This window comes from Vanessa tameamea, chromosome 13, assembly GCF_037043105.1.
Source record: "Vanessa tameamea isolate UH-Manoa-2023 chromosome 13, ilVanTame1 primary haplotype, whole genome shotgun sequence".
Lineage (NCBI taxonomy): Eukaryota > Metazoa > Arthropoda > Insecta > Lepidoptera > Nymphalidae > Vanessa > Vanessa tameamea.
This window is the reverse complement of record NC_087321.1, coordinates 7,427,547-7,442,487: the sequence shown is the minus strand read 5'-3', so window position 1 is coordinate 7,442,487 and position 14,941 is coordinate 7,427,547. Positions and strand designations below refer to the sequence as shown.

General features: G+C 30.9%; 3 protein-coding genes across 3 annotated transcripts; all 3 read right to left on the bottom strand.

The window, feature by feature from the left end:
* Positions 1 to 4,161: 4,161 nt before the first annotated feature.
* LOC113403405 (NADH dehydrogenase [ubiquinone] 1 alpha subcomplex subunit 6) lies at positions 4,162 to 5,358 on the bottom strand. The gene is made up of 3 exons (XM_026643952.2): positions 5,135 to 5,358; positions 4,789 to 4,904; positions 4,162 to 4,360 (listed from the first exon to the last, which is right to left on the bottom strand). Exons 1-3 carry the CDS (start codon positions 5,262 to 5,264, stop codon positions 4,232 to 4,234), a joined length of 375 nt encoding a protein of 124 aa, XP_026499737.1. The 5' UTR covers positions 5,265 to 5,358; the 3' UTR covers positions 4,162 to 4,231.
* An 896-nt stretch (positions 5,359 to 6,254) lies between these two features.
* Positions 6,255 to 12,585, bottom strand: LOC113403407 (uncharacterized). Its single transcript, XM_026643955.2, has 15 exons — positions 12,460 to 12,585; positions 11,833 to 11,974; positions 11,264 to 11,554; positions 10,893 to 11,015; positions 10,671 to 10,819; positions 10,406 to 10,438; positions 10,235 to 10,322; positions 9,976 to 10,128; positions 9,673 to 9,823; positions 9,299 to 9,515; positions 8,677 to 8,736; positions 8,131 to 8,257; positions 7,426 to 7,565; positions 7,215 to 7,327; positions 6,255 to 6,485 (listed from the first exon to the last, which is right to left on the bottom strand). The coding sequence occupies exons 1-15, from the start codon at positions 12,505 to 12,507 to the stop codon at positions 6,377 to 6,379; spliced, it is 1,944 nt and encodes a 647-aa protein (XP_026499740.2). The 5' UTR covers positions 12,508 to 12,585; the 3' UTR covers positions 6,255 to 6,376.
* Positions 12,586 to 13,078: 493 nt separating this feature from the next.
* On the bottom strand, positions 13,079 to 14,236 carry LOC113403400 (tRNA (cytidine(32)/guanosine(34)-2'-O)-methyltransferase-like). Its single transcript, XM_026643947.2, has one exon. The coding sequence runs from the start codon at positions 14,070 to 14,072 to the stop codon at positions 13,194 to 13,196; it is 879 nt and encodes a 292-aa protein (XP_026499732.1). The 5' UTR covers positions 14,073 to 14,236; the 3' UTR covers positions 13,079 to 13,193.
* Positions 14,237 to 14,941: the final 705 nt, after the last annotated feature.

The window sequence follows — 14,941 nt, the reverse complement described above, 5'->3', positions numbered from 1 at the left end:
ACTATCTAAATATTGCTGTTTGCTGCTACAATATTTGTTGAGTGGATGGCACCTACCTAGACAGGCTTGGATTAAGCCCTACCAGCAAGTGCTAACTAACAGAAAAAGAAACAGATCGTGGCGGGAATTCTTAATATTGACACTAATGCTAGAAATTGTCAACAGCCGGTCTGTTGTGCAGAGGTAGGAATTGTTAGGAGTATATTAATCAGTAAGAAGTGGTAAAATTGTCTATGTCTAAATGTCATTGTTTTACAATTGTCATACAAGAATATGCAAGAGCTATACCAACTCTGTTAAAATAACTAATATATAATGCATAAATAATTCAGCAAGACTTATGAATTTAAGAGTAGCGAATTCAATCCCGCATCAAGATCGCGATCTCGTATAAGCCAGCGAGATTGGGATCATCAATCCCGCGATTTGCGTATTTGCAAAATTATTTGCATATTTTTTCTTATAAATAGTAATTTAAAAATATGAAATAACTAAAAGAATTAAAAAAAAAATTCAAATCCCAAGTAAGACGCAAATGATGACGTTCGAACGTTCCTATTAAGGATTAACAAAATACAAAATTTAAAAAAAACATTTTTTTAGCTTACTTCATTAATGAATACATTTTTAAATCACTCATTATTGAGGGTGTGCTGTAGGTAGTCTAATAAATAAAATCAGATCGTCATCTGAGTTATGAGTAATCTCTCATTTACGATCCCACAAAATAGGTACGGAATCCGGGGTTATGGGGTTGGATTCCCTACTTATTAGTAATCATAATACAGTTCCTTGCGCAATACTACCGTTATGAAAAAAATTATGAGGATTGGTATTAAATTAAATAAGACAGTAAGTTTATTTATATATAAATATTTAACTCATTTACAATCGGAGAACATAGATTTTTTTAAACAAATATACATGAGAAATTTACTATTTCAAATTTACAACTCCAACGTCTTTAATTTTTAAACAATTTTAATCCAAATTTGCTAAGAACTTGCCAATGAAGTCGCAGGGTTTTGGTTCGTAGGTTGGATGCCAGTGGGCCATAATGTGACCTTTTTGTTGCCATTGATGCGTTACCTCTTTTAAATTTATAAAACCCTATTAAATACAATTAAATTAATTAGTAGTAATATTATTGAGAATATTAATAAAAGAGCTCTATTCACTACTGATTAAAATTCAAGCAAAGCAGGAAGTGTCTGTGTTTTTTTTTGTTTTAATGTTTGCGAAGATTTCCAGGTGCATATAAATATTTTCGTTGAATGTTAGCTGATAGAAGTCAAAGGCTCTGACATAGTTAATGAAACACATTCAGAAATATGTAGTTTCGCCCAAATACAAAATACAATAAAGCTTACTCAAAACTTAATTACATATCGTGAAAATTATTTAAATATCTATTAAAAACATACATACATGCAACGGTAAATAGGCCACCTGATGGTAAGTGGGTACTGTCGCCCACAGATATAGGCAGTTTGAAATATTAGCCATCCCTACAACTACATCGTCCATGTGCCACCACCCTTGGGGAGTAAGAAATAATAACCATTCCTTACATCACACTAATGCACTACCAACCTTGGAAGCTAAGATGTTATGTCATTTGTGCCTGTATTAATGTGATGATTTCGTGGCACCTACCCGTCTTGCATGCCTAGGCAAGACAACAATTATACTATTGGCATATTAAAGTTATCTCATTGCCATATAAATTCAAAAATAATATAATTGACTTCCATAATACAATATTGTACTTGATAAAATTAGATACAGAGAACAATACCTTTATGACCATTATGTCAATAATTCTCAAATCGTTGATACAAGCATTCTTATAAAAGTATTCTCGTAATTTTTTCCGACAGTTCTCCTCGCTTTTCGGTATATCAAAATGTTTTACTATAAATGACGTTAAAAAATATTAATTATTAGCTTTTTGTGTCACTGAATTATTGCTTAGAAAACTAATTACATATTTACCTAGGTAGGGAATATAACGAAAATAAGCTCGATATAAGCTAATAACACGTCTATGGGCTTCCCGACGATCTCTTGATAAAACAGGCTTGGCGATTTTAAAGCCAGCTTTTAATGTTTCTTTGCCAGCCATTTATATTAAGAGTTTGGTAAATAACATAATTTTAGCGCAATCTGATATCTATTAGTCAATTTTAAATTCAAGTTGTCATCAAAAATATATTGTTACTCTTTGGTAAATGCTTAAAAACAATAATAAAGATACTCTTTGGTGGTCTTACAAAACTGTGTACGCCGGGTATTTAGAAAAATTAAATCAAGAGGGGACCTCTTTTGCAGTTTTAGGCAGTTGGCTTTTAAATGATAAAGCGAAGATTGCTTCAAAGATTTTGTTTACTCATAATAGTTCCGGTCAATATAAATCAAATAATAGGTAAGCTTACAATGATTCACATAGACATAAAAATTGGTAAAGACCTTCGATATAATCCATACTATTCATACTAATCCATACTAATATTATAAATGCGAAAGTAACTCTGTCTGTCTGTCACGCTTTCACGTAAAAACTACTGGACCGATTTAAATGAAATTTGGTACACAAATAGTCTAGAGCCTGAGAAAGGACATAGGCTACTTTTTATTTGGAAAAAGTGCTGTAAGGGGTTGAAAAGGGGGATGAAAGGTTGTAAGTTGTTGAACGTATTGTCATTTTTAGGACTAGAAGCATAAAACTTATATTTTAGTCTGTATACTTATAAACTAACATATCATGACACCCGAATTTTGGAAATTCTACTCCTAATTGGGTGAAATAGGGGTTGAACGTTTGTATGGAAGTCCGTAATTTTTTAAGTTAGAAACATGAAACTATTTTTGGGATACTGATTAAAAAGGAGCAGATACGTATTTAAGCGTTTCTAGATAATCTACCACTAATGGGGTGAAATAAGGGTTGAAAGTTTTTATGGAAGTCAATTCGAGATTCGCATTTAAGCTTTTCTGGATATTTTACGCCTAAGGAGAGAAATTGGGTTGACATTTCGTATATAGGATAGTCTGGAAGACCGTCATTTTTGAAGTTAGAAGCAGGAAACTTTATTTTTGGGCTACTGATTAAAATGAATAGATACGTATTTAAGCGTTTCTTGATATTTTACGCGTAAAGGGAAAAATATGTGTTGACATTTCGTATACAGGTTAGTCTGGAACTCCGTCAGTTTGAAGTTAGAAGCTTGAAATTTTATTTTTGGGCTACCGATTAAAATGACTTGATTCGCATTTCAGCGTTTCAGGATATTTTACGCCTAAGGAGGGAAATTGGGTTAACATTCCGTATACAGGTTAGTCTGAAAGCCGTCAGTTTTGAAGTTAAGAAATTAGTAGAATTAGTTATTTTAGAAGAAAGAAATTTTATTTTTGGGATAGACAATTCAATTATGTACAAAATATGTACCTATATTTACTTTTACATAATATTCCAGAGAATGGTGTTGACTATTTTAAAATATCGAAAATAATGTTATGCACGGCATTATGCAGGTCAAAGGCTGGGCGACTGCTGATTTGCTACTTACTCATCACGCTTCTCCAACACGGGTTGGTGGATATATGTGGCAGATTCACATGTGCCATATGCAGATTTCCTGACGATGTTTTCCTTCGCCGTAGGGCACGAGATGAATTATACACTAATTAAGCCCATGAATTCAGTGGTACTTATACCTGGTTTGTACTCAGAACTAATTAATAAGATTCAAGTCATGTAACCACTAGGATATCACGGCTCATATACGTAGATGTATTCATATATACAATATGTGCGTTAAATAAACGATGACCTGACAAACACTTGCAGGAATGAATATAGCTCAAAAAAAAATATCTGTCCAAGAAATATGCAACTTTAAAAAAGTACAAAATTTTCCATCAATGTTCACATTATTAAGTACTTCTGTTTTTATTAAAACTTTAACTACAAAGAAATAATAAAATTTTAAATATAGAACTCAATGTTGTAAAAGAGAAGAGAGTGTAGTGCAGTGGGCTGCAAGCATGTGTTGGCCATCCAGACCAGTTAAAAACTCACCTGCGTATGATATAAAGGAAAGAGAGACAGATTTCTATTAGGTATACACAATTAAATTCATTAATAAAAGTCTACATGGTAGTAACTGATTTCTCTATTCCATATTATCTATACAAATAATTACATTATTTTGCTTAAAACAAAAAGTAATTAATCAAGACCAGAGAAGAATTTTGATAAGAAATCTTTAGGTTTTGGTTCTTCCGTTGGTTTAAAGAATGTCATAACATGACCTTTTTGTTTCCAGATGTTGACTGTTTCTTTAAGTTCCATTTGACCCTGGAATTAATAGCGACATATATTAATGTTTATATTTTTTAAATATAAAACAATGTTTTTATTACTGAATTATGAAATGAAAGATAACAGGTGGTTAGACAAGTAAATTTTGTTGTAAGTTAATATTTTAAGGTTTAATAAAATAATAACTTATTTTTTAATGTTTAAATGCATATGAAAAATAAAACACACTATTACAAAATTTTACTATCCAGGATGGAGAATAGAAGGATATTGATTATTTATATTATTGCATATAGATTATTTATTCTTTATTGCACCCAAACTTAAAACTAAAAATTACAATATTGCTACACAAAGTTGCATGAGGTGCAACAGGCGATTTAGAATTAGTACAAATTCAAGGTGCAGTGGGTCATTTAGACAATTTTAAGTCTGTTGTATTTTGAATAAAATGAGTTACACACCTTAATCACAAGCAGATCAATAACCCTCACATCAGTGACATCTTTGTTTTTTACAAATATTTCCTTTAATTTTGCACGGCACTGCTCCTCTGATTTTGGTACGTCAAAATCTTTGACTGTAAAATTGAGATAAAGCTTAAATAAGGGAATTGTTACATTGATATTTATGTTGAACATATTAATTTATTTTCAAGTTTAGAATAATAGATAGAAATCTATCATTGATACAAAGGCTTGTTATTAAGAAATACGTTGCCTTTGAAATAAGTAATAATTAATTTTATTGAATATTATGTATTTCGGAATACAAATGAAATTTTTATCGATGACATAACATATTACAAACCTATGTAAGGAATCTGACGATACCAAGCTTTGTATAAACTTAATACTCGTGATCTGGCTTCTGCTTGGTTTAAAGAAAGAACTGGCCTTACATTTTTGGTGCCAACCCGTATGGCTTGTTTTGCAGCCATAGTGTGATATCTTTTTTCTAGTTTAATGGAAGCAAGATCGTCTGTAATAGCTTATTTTGATATAACTTGACATTGACATTTGACTTTGACATTTTTTTTTTCTTATGATACGAAAAAGGCAAAAGTATGATATTTTACAACTTGGTAAATTCTTTAAAAACATATACATTTCCTATCTCGTATCGACTTCACCACTGACGGGTATGACAAAAGCAGATTTATTTATTTAAGGCAGGTCAACTCTTATGGTATGCTGCATACTTTAAATAATATTTGGGTTTTATTGGTTTACTTATTAACGAATATGAAATACGTTACCGATTTTTTTTCTTGCCGATTATGATTTAATTTAATCGAATTTACTAATTAGCATCACACCTCAATGTTTGTTCCTTTTCAATATTTCATTACTCTTTTTCAATAATCTGAAAATTTTACTATTTATTTGAATTATATAGAAATATATTTAAAAAAATAGAGATCACTTTAATTTGTATAATATATACCCAATTACGTTATTTTATGACCAACGGCTGTCAATCCTGTAACTTGCATACAAATGTAAGTATTTTCTTTACTAATTAACTACATACATCTTTGTAAAATTAGAGTCAGAGATCACTCTTTGTGTGAATGTGGCCTAGACGAAGGTTCCTTATCCCATATACTGTTTTCTTGTCCCAAACTCCTCCATCCCGTATACAACGTTCTCCCTCCAAAAGTCCCTCGCATGTATGCAATAAAAAAAATAAATGTATCGCAATAAATTAATTTCTTATATTACAAAAAAAAACTAAACAAAAAATAAGTAGTAGGGAAGTTCATATCTTATTTGGTGTCATATATATATATATATATTTTATGGATCATGTGACAATCGAGCAGGAGGCTCACCTTATGTAAAGTGACTACCACCGCACTCGAGTCTCGAACATGTATAGAGAGATATAACATGATAGGTATTTAAGGAATAAAATAATAACTCACAAGTTCGGAATATAATGGTTTTATTGTTATTTGTACTTCTTAAACACGAAAATAAACATTCAATAAATAACAAAAAACTTAGAGAAACAAAGAGTTAGAACTAAATCACAACAACACATTTTTACTTATAATGGACACGTCTTCGCTCCATGTTTTGGTGTTAATTCAGAACTGTATGGATTAATCAGGAATGTATCTTTCATGCGTCCAGGCATATAAGTAAAATAAATATCCCTGAAAAATATAAACAGGTATGTTATATATAAAATAATACATATCGTTATTGTATTTTTTAAAAATTGTCATGCTACCTAGCTGCTATTAGGCTTGTGCTCTAGGCAAATGTATATTGTAATGAAGGTAACCGGCAAGGTACTACGTAGTTACTATTGTAAAACAACTTCAAACTCATTTTTGTTGTCTAAACTCCTAGTTTGATTCCTTAAACGGATTTGTATAAACGCATTCACGAACCGATTTGGGAAATTATTTTTATGTTTAGGAGGGATACTTTTTGTTTGGTCCCATTTAAGTTCAGACTTTTATTATTGTGTTAAAATTTTACTAACATATAAATATAACATAACATAATCAGCCTGTAAATTTCCCACTGCTGGGCTAAGGCCTCCTCTCCCGTTGAGGAGAATGTATGGAGCATATTCCACCACGCTGCTCCAATGCGGGTTGGTGGAATACACATGTGGCAGAATTTCGTTGAAATTAGGCACATGCAGGTTTCCTCACGATGTTTTCCTTCACCGCCGAGCACGAGATGAATTATAAACACAAATTAAGCACATGAAAATTCAGTGGTGCCTGCCTGGGTTTGAACCCGAAATCATCGGTTAAGATGCACGCGTTCTAACCACTGGGCCATCTCGGCTCAAATTTACTGCAGCTATAAAATACGTATAATTATCACAATATAGGTACATTTAAGATATAGGTATATAACAAACTTACAAAAACGCTTTGCTGGCGTAGGCATCATATTTTGTGGTCGACCACCACAATCTAGTCTGATTGAGTTGCAATAATCTATTTCTAGTTACGAAGTCGTCTAATAGTATTTCAAACTAAAACACAAGATTATTTGAACAATCGATGACGTCAATTTCAAACAAGACATAAATATTCAGTTTATTTTATATGTAAAATTTAAAGAAAAAAGTACCAGTGTTTGTACTACATGACGGTGGGACCAATTCATATGTTTTAATTGTTTCAGTGTGAATGGTATTCTATATGCACGAGCTCTAAAATCCATATGCTTGAGGTCAAGCCATCTGCGTTGAGATTGCAATAATAGTTGTTCTGAAATATAAATAAAAATAGTTATAAGTAGGCCAAAATCACATTATGGGCTACTGAATGTTAACGACGCATGATTTATTTATTGTCAGGCTATCGCGGGATCTATTATATAATTTGACTTATTACCTTTTAACTAAAACACACATGTTTAATGGCCTCATAAATAATGATAAGCAATTTATTTCGTTCTACACGAATTTTGATCGTTTTGTGTAATGTTGTGACTTAAAAATATTAACAGATGTAAACCTTGAGCTCATCATAAGCCGTAAGCTTATTTAAATCAAGCAAGGGCAAGCTTAACTGATCCCTGTACTATATTTATGACTACAAAACATCATAGTATCGTCGTATGGTTATGTATATAAAACATCGTATCATAATCAATGCCTGCATATATCGATGGAATAAAGTTCCTACACGTTTTCGGACATCAGTTACGAGGCTTTACTTAACAGTGACATTTTTGTCTCTACTTTTATAATAGACAATATTTTGATATTATTTCTTATAATTGTCACTAATATAATAAACATTTATTTATTAATTGAACTTTCGAACGTACTATCATCGGCCGGTGTAAGTTGACCCTTCACTCTTTTCCTGACCCACTCCTGAAGATTATTTAAAAGATTTGCATGTGGTAAGTGGGGAATTAAAAGAGGTGTATCTGACAAATCTGCTAAAAATGCCTAAAAAATAATTAGGTGTATTTTTATTACTATTAAGTTTATAAGTCTTGCTTATTTATTCACTATAATATACTAATTAATTATTACAATACTTATTCGCCATAGACCCTCGTTTTACATGGTCTCCTTTCGTACTGTCAAATATAATCTAAATTAACTAATCAAAGATAATGAGAATAACCCAGACAAATGTACTACTTTTTAATCATTTGGTACGATCTTAACATTAACTAGTTGTAATTTGATTGTTATATTTGTAAGCATTGGCCCAAGCTTCTACAAAATTGTGATTGGATATAGTTTTGGTTATACTTATTATACTACACTTTTATCTAGCATCAACTTTACTTTACTTGTCTAGTATTACTTGGTGGTCCAGTGCATGCCCACCCAAGCAATACTAGACATGAAATACTTACCGCAAGTAAATCCTTCTCTTTTAAACCGGAAGGTAATATTGTTGGCATCGAAGCTTCAGGCTGTCAGAAAAATGATTAATGAAACTTAGCTAAAATTAAAGCTAACTTATCGTGGATCTATAAAGCTCCTTTATGAATCACAGTTAGACTGTTACTGTTTTTTAGAAATTAATAAGCCTAGATTAAATGAATCCCAACCAATCTCTACAATAAAGTAATACAGAAAAAAGGTAGGACTAATTAGTGTTTAGTTCAAGTAACGCTCTCTAATGGGCAATCCAATAAAATAAAATTCATAAACTAAAATAAAAATCATTTAAGTCAATCATCGTTGTTTTCTCCAGCTTGAAATCGTAATTTTAATGCAGTTTTTGAATATCATAAGCGAATTGCATTATTTTATATGCAACGATGCTAATACTACAGGTAAATTTAATATTTGTAATGTGTTTTAATGATGATAATGATCACGGGTAGACATGAAACCGTTATTGATGCCATGCACATGCCATTCCAACCCGGATTTTTAGGCGCAATATACTGTCTGTGCCACAAAATACTCCCCGTTTAGAATAGCAGCTGTTATTGTTTCACTTAGCAAACACAATATTTCAAACTATACCGTTGGTTCCGCAGACATTAGTGATTCCCTGATAGTTTCTTTTATGAAATCCTCCATAGGATCTAATTGATAAACTTTAGCATTATCAATCCAATATGGTCCATTTCTCGTCGATTGATAGAAATATTTTTCTAAAGGTATTCCTTCGTTATAAAAATCGTAGAGGTGACCACATTTACATTTGGATTGTTTAAGATATGTCATTACAATATCGTCCCTAAAATTAAAAAAATTCTACAATCATCATAACATATTTTCTAATATTTTCCTAAGATTTGTTCTGATAATTCAATATGTCTTTCAATATAAGGGTTAATTAGTATAAATATAATTATTTACATAAGTATACATATTTTGATATACAAAAATAATACCATTTAGATATACATTCACAATTTGTGTCACATATTTCTTTAACTTCTTTCGGAAATTTCCAGTAACCATGTATGTTGGTGACAAATTCACCATTGAAGCAAGCAACTCCATTATTAATGGGTATATAACCGGTGGGTAGCAGAGAAACATCTATGTTAACAAATATTACATTAATTCATGTTACAGAAAAAATAATTATTTTATAAAAAGTAAGCACATTCGCAGTACCTACAGCCCATAAAAAGTATGATAACTTCACATTTATTTTACGAAATATCAAACGATAATAATTCATAACTTACTATTTAATAAGTATCGGGGTTGTCCGCCTACAAAGGAAACGCCTCCGACGAGATACTGAACATTTTTATACGGTGCCTTATACTTAGGTTTCGCTTTCTTCTTGAACATTTTTAGTTTGTTTACGTATGCCACCATTTTAGGATCAGTATTACCTAAATAGATATATTTTATTTCTTTATCATAAAACGTGCAGCTCATTAAATAAATATTATTTATAATTATTAAATTAAAGTTAATAAAATTGGAATGGTTACTAACGTAATGTACTAGGAGGCTCCCAAAACTTGTATTTACAAATTCTTTCTAATTGCTTTTCCTTTTTATTTCTATCTTTACGTTTTTCAAGCTAAAATTTATATAATATTAAATAAAATATAAATATAATAAAGTAGTATTAAATAATTATGATAATGTAAAAACAGTACTAACAAAATCATGGTTCTTGCAAAGTCTTTCGTAACTCTGAAAAAAAAAACAGTGGTAAATTTATCTTTAAGTAGGGAATACCTAATAATTAGTGCTCATGTAGCTCTCATGTGGCTCTGACTTTAGAGTATTAAAAAATCCATAAATATAATAAGCACTACATAAAATGAAACATATTTAATATTCGTTCGACCCCAAAAGACCAAACCGCACAATGATAGGTGCTTTTAATATAGAATAAAAAAAAATATCGTACTTATTAAATTACCTCATCACTACGAAGTCTAACTTTATATCCAAGTGGTAGAGGCTTTTGCTTTGATTGATTACTTTTAGAGTGTGTACTGTAACACGGGACGTAACATTTTTGGAGATATTCCCCGTAACGAACATTCGGTTGAAAATTTCTACGAGGTTCTGTATAATGAATAGGACAAAGATTAACTGAATGAAAATAGCATAATATTTGTAATAAATGTATGAAACTGACTTTTATCTGTTGGGACCGACGGTATTTTCGCTGAGTAGGTTAATTTTTCTAGCTTCTCTATACATTCAGCTAAGTCAATAAATACTAAGCATGACATTAATATCATTGCATTCATATCGTACTCTGCAATATAATATAAAATAATTAATTATCGTCAAATAATCAACAGTTAATTAGAATAAATTCTTAGTGACAATTAAGTGACAGAGGTATTTTCTTTCCTGTGTAATTATCATATTGAGTTCTGGAATCTCTATTAACTGAATATTGATTATCCTTACAATGTCCCCGGCATAGAACTTTTATTTAGACGTATTGTACTCTTTTTTTACTAATATTATATATAAGTGTTTGAGTTTAAATAGTCTTACCAGCTCGCAGCTCACTCGGGGGCTGTCTGTAATATGCGCTATAAAGATTCCAAATAAATACACCGGGGTCTTCGAAGGAATTTGTCATCGCTTTCATAAGAAGTGGTTTTGGAATTTTTAATGTGACGCCCAGGTCGGATAATGATTTTCTTGTTCTGATAGGCAAATCTTCTAATAGATCTTGATGAATATTTATTTTTAAAGCGAAAAGTACCTCTCTTTGACTGCTTGAAAGTTCATAGTACCAAGGCGGACCCACCTCTCGGCTTAATCTCTTTAACTTGCGTTTTTCTTAAAGTAATAAAAATTATTGTAAGTACTACATCATTAATTATATATCAGCGCGACGATCAGCATCATATTAAATTACTTTGTTCCTATTCATTACATTCTTTTAGTTTTTTTTCTTAACGACACAGTACAAACAGATTAAATCTCCCAAACTTGGAATTACATACAATAATAGATATAGAAGAATAAATGTCGTACAAAAGACGAAATATCCATCATTCACGATTTTACTTATTATTACAGAGCTAAATTTAACCGTTTATACTGTAAATAAATACCTTCACAATAATAATAATATTTTAAATCCTTTAGAAACTTTAGCCAATTGCCGACTTTTTCATTATATGGTTTCTTATCAATGTTGTTCCTCATTTCTCTTTCTAAGTAAACCCATACTGGGTCTTTGTGATCATAAATTTTCTAGAAAATAAGACAATTTTTTTTTATAAAATATTGTTAATATTTCAAAATAGTTATGATCACGGCGGCCACGGCATCCACGGCGTTGAGAACAACGGATAAACGTCAACAACGTAAATATTATAGTGCTAAATAAGTGCGCAACCGCAGATACAGCCTCATTTGCATAATCCGTTCAAGCGCAGCATTAACCGCTTGACGTGTTTTCCGAGACAAGTTATTGCAAATTTCCAAACTTCGTGCTCCTACCGAGTTTATCTTGATAGAAATACGAGGTTTGAACCCAGGAACTCGGGATGCCTTATGAGTTAGCGACTAGTAGTTCGAGACAATATAATATAATAAAAACCCATTCAATTCTACTCCAACTATTACGATTTCAAAATATTGGTTAAGTTGGTTATTATTTTTATATATATTTATTAATAATAATGAAAGTTACAGTAATAATATTCCGTTGATCCATGTAAAGTACTTTTGTTTACCTTTTTTTTCAAAAATTGTTGCACAGTAGGCATTTTATAAGTAGCCATTTTAAAACACTGAAGAATTTAGCGAACAAACTAGAATTTTGATAAAAAGTATTTAGATGTTACTTAAAATTTTCCAATTAGCCTAATCACATTTTATAAATTTAGACATAACTTTTTTAATTTTTTTGAATTTGCCAGTCCTTTCTAGTCTTGACATAAGGTCAAAACACACAAGTAACTTTTAAACGGTGAAACTAAAACCTAACTAATATTATAAATGTGAAAGTGACTGTTTGTTACATTTCACATCTAAACTATTCATCTGATCATCATTACATATTGCATGCAACATTTATAGAGATACAGGGGTGTCGGGGGTCCAGAAGAGAACATAAGGTACCTAATGCTTTAACAAAACAAAGGCAAAACCAGTGGCAGAAACTAATATTTAATATTGCACCGAGGTTCAGAGGGTTTGTTAGAGGTTAAAAATATATATACCTAATGAAACACATATATACTTTTATTTTTACTTTATTTTTATGTACATCAGTTATATACAGAGATATAGATGCAAATATAGGTGATATTGTTTTATCAATTAAACTAATTTACTTGGTAATTTTTATACTAATTTCCTTTATATTATAAATGAAGTTCTTTCTTAATTTAATTAGTTATCATACCATTATTTATTCATTTAAGCTATTCTTTTATGTATGTTTTGAAATTGTAATAATATTTGCTTATAAGTTATTTGTTTGCATTGATTTATTTTTTTCTAAAATTTCTTTGTAAGGTGGATCTATAGGTCCTTGGACAGGTTCCTTGTATTCATAAGATTCTTGACCTTCTAATAACAAAGGGTATGATGTATCAGAGTCATAAGCACTGAGGTCACCACAAGCATTAAATGGTACTATGAACCTATTCGGCCCTGTAAACTCATTGAAGTCACAATACTTATGATCAAGTAGTGGGTTAACCATGGTAGGGACATAATCTGGTGGGGGCTTATAGTTTTGACATATAACGAAAGCTTCAATACTAGAATTTCTTGAACTTCTTGGCTTTGACACTGTTACAAACTCAAAAAAAAGCTTTAACTGTGAATACAATAAGGTAACATCTTTACCCCTGAAAATTTTGGCAACAAAAATTCCACCAATTTTAAGTACATGTGTTGTTATATTTAATGCAGCAAGAAGAAGTTGTGATTGAACATATTCATCAATATCATGCAACCCCGTTACATCTGGTGCTCCGTCGCATACAACTAAATCTGCTTTATGTCCTTCGAATTCTTTAATTATCTCATTTGCTGTTGATATTTTTGTAATATCCCCTTGAATTTGTTTAACGCCTGGAAGTGATGCCATGGCTTGCAAATCCACCGCAACTATCTTAACATCATCTTCGTTTTCTGTATTTTGGCGTAACTTTTTTGTTAATACTTGACTCCAACTACCGGGTGCAGCACACAAATCAACGGCTCGTAAAACACCTTCAAAAATATTATACTCTTCATTAATTTGTAATAACTTGAAAGCACTTCTGGCTCTCCATCCTTCTTCTTTTGCTAATCTATAGTAAATATCTCTTTTGTCTTTAGATGTTTTTCCCATATTTATATTATTGTTCTCTTAGATTTTATGAATTCTTAGATGAAAAGAAAAAAGTGAGGTTAGACCAAAGACAACTTAAAATAAGAATAGTACCGATGGTTATATTTATATTGATTTATTTTTAATTTGTATAAAAATTCAAATTAATTTCAATGAATATAAGAAATAGCAAAATAATATTTGATATTATATTTATTATTTTAGTCCCATCTGACTTTTAACACATCAAATGTCAAAAGTGCTGCCAGATGATAGGGTAAATTTTACTCTTAAATCCTAATCTATCACAAAATCTCCCCAAAAAATGGTACATTGAAAAAGCATCCAAAAAGCTACCATTATATTATGTTTTGTAATATTTCTACTATTATTATATATAGGAAGTTTTATATTTTTTAGTGGTTCCACTGATTCTCAGCACATGAGATTTTAGTTAAAATATATGTTATCTATGGATGAGATACGAAAATTATAGGATTAATTCATTCTCATTGGTTTTGTTTAATGGGTCATTACAGCGATGCAAACTATCGATAGTTGACCTCGAAAACTATTCAGGATATCGATAGTACTTCTGTGAGCAATACTATCGATACTATCGATAGTATCGCTAGCTCTCTGTAAGCAATACTATTGGTAGTAGCGATACTATTGCTACTATCGATAGTATCGATAGTTTTAGACTATCGATAGCCAGCGATTTTTTTATAGTATTAGTTTTTTAATGTAAGTAATGTATTCGTAATGTATTCTAATCACTACGCTCAAGATTATATATTGACAAGATAGTATTGACACGTGACAATACTATCGATAGACTATCGTTAGTGTCGCTTACACCTCAACTATCGATAGTCTGTCGATAGTGG